The sequence below is a fragment of the Ceratosolen solmsi genome, unplaced genomic scaffold (genome assembly GCF_000503995.2).
Source record: "Ceratosolen solmsi marchali unplaced genomic scaffold, CerSol_1.0 scaffold70, whole genome shotgun sequence".
Lineage (NCBI taxonomy): Eukaryota > Metazoa > Arthropoda > Insecta > Hymenoptera > Agaonidae > Ceratosolen > Ceratosolen solmsi.
Genome location: NW_011948448.1, coordinates 17150 through 22866, shown reverse-complemented (window position 1 = coordinate 22866; position 5717 = coordinate 17150). Strand labels below are relative to the sequence as shown.

General features: G+C 27.6%; 1 protein-coding gene across 1 annotated transcript; it reads right to left on the bottom strand.

Moving 5' to 3' along the window:
* Positions 1-627: 627 nt before the first annotated feature.
* On the bottom strand, positions 628-5139 carry Socs36E (Suppressor of cytokine signaling at 36E). Its single transcript, XM_011504791.1, has 6 exons — positions 4635-5139; positions 4197-4507; positions 4082-4086; positions 3086-3320; positions 2253-2519; positions 628-1059 (listed from the first exon to the last, which is right to left on the bottom strand). The coding sequence occupies exons 1-6, from the start codon at positions 5098-5100 to the stop codon at positions 769-771; spliced, it is 1575 nt and encodes a 524-aa protein (XP_011503093.1). The 5' UTR covers positions 5101-5139; the 3' UTR covers positions 628-768.
* Between the last annotated feature and the right edge of the window lie 578 nt (positions 5140-5717).

Sequence of the window (5717 nt, the reverse complement as noted above, 5' to 3'; positions counted from 1 at the left end):
ACTATGTTTCGGATATCTTTACGTTCAATCATCGAGTTTTCCAGCATTCTGTTATCCATTCACTAAATTAAAATAAGGCATTTGAATATTTATATATTTTACTATTATAAATATTTAATATTTTTTACACTAATTTTAAAAACATTTTCCTAAACAATTTTCTGGAAAAACTCGTATTAAAAATATGTTTCACAAAATCTTAACCTTCAATATTTTATACTAGTATTCAAAGTTTATTTACACGTATATCATAATAAAATGTAATTTTAACAATAACTAATAGCTTTAAGACCCTAATAAGAAATTAAAATTATTACATGCTTAGATAATGTACTAAACATATTCATGATTAATTTAATTTACATTTTAGATTATATGATAATTTTATAAAAATGACTAAGTTTACATTATAATCGAATCATTAATAATAATAAAATAATATAAAATAGAATAAAATGAAAAAAAAAAGAAAAGACAATAAAATAATTTTCTTATTAAAGCTCACTTTGAATATTTTGTCATATATCCTTATAAATGTTTGAATAATCCTTAGATCAACTGAAATAAAAAATACTGTAATTTTACTGTATTTCAGCATTTCAGAATATAATAAAGAAGAATATAAAAGAAGATGACGGAAAACTCTGATGAAGTGTACGAAAGCACCATTCGATGGGGCGCACTCGAGTTGAACGGTAATTCATGCATAATGAGCATTAATGGGGAGAATGATCATATGTCTTAAATTGTACGTATAATAAAAGTCATTTACATCAACGGCAAATATGATATGGATTTTCCATCCGTTTGTAAGTCGCTCTCGGTATCGAGTCGCCTGATTCTTACTCGTTGCTTATAATGATACTCTTTGAGATAGGTCTTCAGAGTCTTTGGCAATTGGAGCTTATTGATACCGTCGTAAGTCGTTCGAGTGGTAATGACAGCACGACAGAGATGCTGCAGCGGAAACGCAAAATTCCTATTCAAAGGAATGGTCAGCATCGGCTCAAAGAACATGCAGCAGGAAGGATCCTTGTAGTGCTCAATTAAGCCACAAACCTGAGAATTGTAATATTTATTATTGAATTGTGGAAATACAATTGTGCTATAACGTTTGCGCAAGCCCTGATTTTCCGCCCTTCTAATAAATGATCATGTCTATCATTAGGATCAATGCTCAATTATTAATAAATGATAACAAACACTTGGGGCCGGCCAACAAACACGAATCGGGCCACAAAGCTAAAATTTCATATAATATCAATATTATGTGCATAACGATCTCGTAATTTGTTCATGTCAATTGGAATGAAAGGAGTGAAAGTCACGTTTTTAAAACAACTTATTTTTATTCTTCTTACTCGATAAAACGAGAAAAGAACTGTATAAGTCTATGGTAATCTTAATGAAAAAGGTGCAAATAAAAATCAAATTATTAAAGCTGTTATTAAAAAAAAAAAAAAAAAAAAAAAAAAAAAAAAAAATACATCTAATTTGATTAAAAAGCCATAAGTCTAACAATTTTTTAATTGAAATTATGCAGTAAAATTACGTATACATTCCACGTGTTGGAACGTACACTTAATATTTATTTTTAATGCACGACATAAATATTTAATAAATAATTTTACAATAGATTTTATGTACTATGTTATAACAATAAATAATACGAATTTCACCAAATTTATGCAAAAGTATTTTTAATATAAATTTATATATGTTTTTAGCCAGAATTCTTTTACCGAAACTTTATACTCTAGCTGATTATTGTATATTTGAATTCTAAAAATTCCTCACTTATCGTTTACTACAGTCTATACATACATAGAGCGTATTTATTTAAAAATTGATTAAGATCAAAACTTAAATACGAAATTAATTTTTAATTATTTTTCATCGATTACATTTAATGTGAGAACATCTTTTACTCAAATTAAAATTTATCTTTTTATAGAATACTGTCAAATATTTATATCTCTTTGGCTTTATCAATAAATTTTCAAAATTATCACATAGATGCAAATAATGTCATAAATTTTATTTTGATGAATTAGGCCGGTGATTTGATGAATGATTTGAGCAATATTACTGGAAAAATGAATTTAAATTTTATAATTTAAAGATATCTCAACGATCGTTATTATTAAAAAAAAAAAAAAAAAAAAAAAAAAAAAAAAAAACTTTTCAACATAAGAAAAATTGTATTACTTAAATACGTAGAAGCGTTGTGTAAATACTTATAAAAAGCTTACCGTTGTAGAAGCGTAAACACCCGGGTCATGCGAATCAAAGCTGAACTTGTGATTCCACTGCTCCACCCTTGCGTGCAAAGAGCGTCCGTACTTACGAAAGCTTACAGAAAAGAGAAATTCCTCTTGCGCAGAATCTCTCAATAGAAAAGTTCCTTCTGGTTTTCCTTCCAAAAGGCGCTCGGCCTCATATCGGTCCATCTTACCCCAATAAAAGGAGCATGCTGTGATAGATTTTAAATCCGGCACAAGACAGTGTACATAATCAACCTAAAATTCAAATATATAATATAGCTAGAATTATAGAATTGTAATCTATTCGTTACACCGACAAACTATTTGACATTGAAATATTTATAAAAATTATTCCTTTAATATCGAGGTAATTAACTGGGCCCTTAATATCACGTAACAAGAAATGCCATTTTCAACAATTAGCCCGTATATTAAAAATATTACTTATCTAATTTACAAGCACTTCACATACTGTAATAAGCAGGGGTATACGAATATCCGTTAATTCAATTATTTCAAAATACCGTTTAAGCGCTCATAATGCAACTTTATAACTTATTTCAACTACAAAATTTCATTACTCTACACTAACGAGCTTTGAAACTTTAGAAAAAAGATTTGCAGATAACATGAAAGGATGACAGTATGCGTTTAGAAAGTCTATTATGTAATTTTATTAGTAATTTGAATACGTAATGAATACGTATGGACACTTAAATAATACATACTATTGTAAAAGTCATTTGAGGAGTAAAATTTCAATTTTCAATATCAATTAGTGATAATACAAATGAGACAAATAAGACACAACTATAACAAACCTGAGTATGTATAGGTCTTTCTATATTAGAAATTAACGTCGAATCAATTTGTGATAAGGCGGTAAGAGCGGCCGCCTGAATCCCGGCATGAGCTTGGAACAATGCCGCTAAACTGTCAACTGTTATACCATTTGGATGGACCTGTATACCAGATGGGCAATTGGGCCGATAGCCTGGGGGTGGTTCAACACCCTCCTCCATCTCCCGTGCTCTTTGCAGCCGTGCTCTTACGTCGCTTTTTTTTTTTTTTTTTTTTTTTTTATATATATATATATAAATTTATTTACCCTTCTGATTGATTGCGTAATCGCATTTTATTTAAAAAATATTTTACGAGATATCTCAGCTTTTAGTGGCGTAGATAACTTAATTAAACAATAGCAGTAAACCGGAGAACTTTTTAACAGATTTTCAGTGCAAGAAAAGTGTTATTATTATACTTTTCCATATATTAATGAAACTATCTTATCTATGTTAATATCCAATTTATTGATATTAAATTTATTTTTTATACTTCGTTTGTAAGTTCTAAAATTTATTTCAGCTATTCTTAATCTTTTCTTTTAATGTTTCTTACGATAATACATGCAAAAAATTAAATAATAAATTAATGTAATTATTATTAATAGTTTAACAATATCCTAAAAACAATGTAAATATAATGTAAAACGTTTAAATTATAATATTCTTAAAATTAGTTTTTTCGAATAAAAGTCAAGTATTATAATTATTATTAATTATATGTCGTAGTTTGTGATACAAAATAGTTTTGTTTTATTTGTAAGTACGTTTCTAGATATTAATCAGGCGCGAAGTTGTTTAGCTTGTTTGTTAAGCTATAAACTTTGTTAATAAAAAAATGATTAAAGTTTAAATAAAAATTTGCTCGCCGACAGCAGCATTACTTATTTATATTATTTGTATAACACATTAAAAATTTACTAACTAGAATATATATATATATATATATATATATATATATATAGAATTTAATACAAAATCTAAATAAAGTCATGACAAAATGGTTAGTAACAACAAAATAGCCAAATAATTAAATAAGACCACAAGGATGACATGTTCTTTAAAATAATTCATTAAAAGGATAAATTACCTCCATTGGAAACTCTTCTGGATTAAAACGTGAGAGGTCAATGACAGGACTAGGAGGCAGTGGTCCCAATACTGGACTCTGCGGAGCTGACTTGCTGTTGAAAACTATACCAGCACCCATAGGATGCTCCTCCGTTCTTCTGTATCCTGTACATACACACTCCGAGCTACTATTGCCTTGACCAGGAATATCTGTATTCTTGGAGCCTTTGTTTTTAGTACAATTGAACTTCAAAACCCAGTTACTACGTTTTTTTTTCGAAGATAGTACGTGATTGCATACTGGATTCTGATCTTTACTTCGTTGCTTACCTAAAGTTTTATTAAGATAATTTTAATAATTCTCTCACTTTATTACAAAGAACAATGCTTTTATGTACAATATAAACAATAAGTTATTCTCAGTGTTTACTCATTTTTAAACAAAAAATGAACTCACTTTTTCGTTTTCCAAAAGAAAGTGTTTTAGATGATCTTTGGAAAACGGGATTTACTGGACTATCTTCTGAACTACTACTAGTATTGCTGCTGGCAGAGTTACTACAACAAGCTTCTTGTTTGAAGGTCTCTTGTTCATTGGCAATAAAATTTCCATTATTGAAGCATGGTTTTGACTCTTGACCATCTATTGGCTGACTGTATATGGACTCAAATCTAGAATTATGGTTATCCAAATCCAAATTTACGTCATTATCCAAATTATCGTCTGCCTTATTCCTGTTATGAATCGCATGGAAATTTATGGTTGATATATTTCCATTATTTTCTCTATTTGTTATATTATCAGATTCGCTTTGATCCAGCGTATTAAGAGATAAATGCCGGATCGATTCAGAATATCCTTCTGATTGATTTTCGTTTTCCATTCTGAAAAATTCCCTGAGACTAGCAAACTGCTGTCCCATTATTAACTACACGGTGAGGCATTTTTTTTTATCTTCAGAAGTTTTTTTCTGGAATTTTTATTTAAATTCATCAAAATTGTTCTCTGCCATAATAAATGTAAATTAAAAGAATATTTATTTTCTGATCTATGTTACAGTGTTATATAAGACATTGCTTATTTTAACAGTATCCATCTGAAATAAATAATAAGTTACATTCAATATTTATAATTATTAATCAAAATAATAAAAGTTATCGTAAAGTATGAAATAATAAATTCATGAAGCTGTTGATATTTTCAACTTCAATTAATTATATGCTAATAATATATAATATTCATGAAGCATAATATTACAAAAAGTAAGTAATGAAAATTATAATGAAAAAGTGATATATAATAATTAATGATTAATATAATATATAATTGGCCCATATTACTTTATTTTAAATATTATCCCTGACAATATAATCAGTATTACAAATAACTCAATACATTCCATTTAGTAGTCTAATAAATATACTAATACTGTTATTTATAATTAACAAATTAGAATTCAATTTATCTATATATAAATGTGTACAATTTTATATTACATCCATTATAAATAATATTTCATTATCATCAACATCAATCTAT

Excerpts from the sequence above, each read along its gene's own strand:
- Socs36E (XM_011504791.1), bottom strand. The coding sequence starts at position 5,100 with ATGGGACAGCAGTTTGCTAGTCTCAGGGAATTTTTCAGAATGGAAAAC. Across the intron at positions 4,508-4,634 it reads TTCTTTTGGAAAACGAAAAA|GTAAGCAACGAAGTAAAGAT; the intron begins GTGAGTTCATTT and ends ATAAAACTTTAG. Across the intron at positions 1,060-2,252 it reads GTGTTTACGCTTCTACAACG|GTTTGTGGCTTAATTGAGCA; the intron begins GTAAGCTTTTTA and ends TACAATTCTCAG.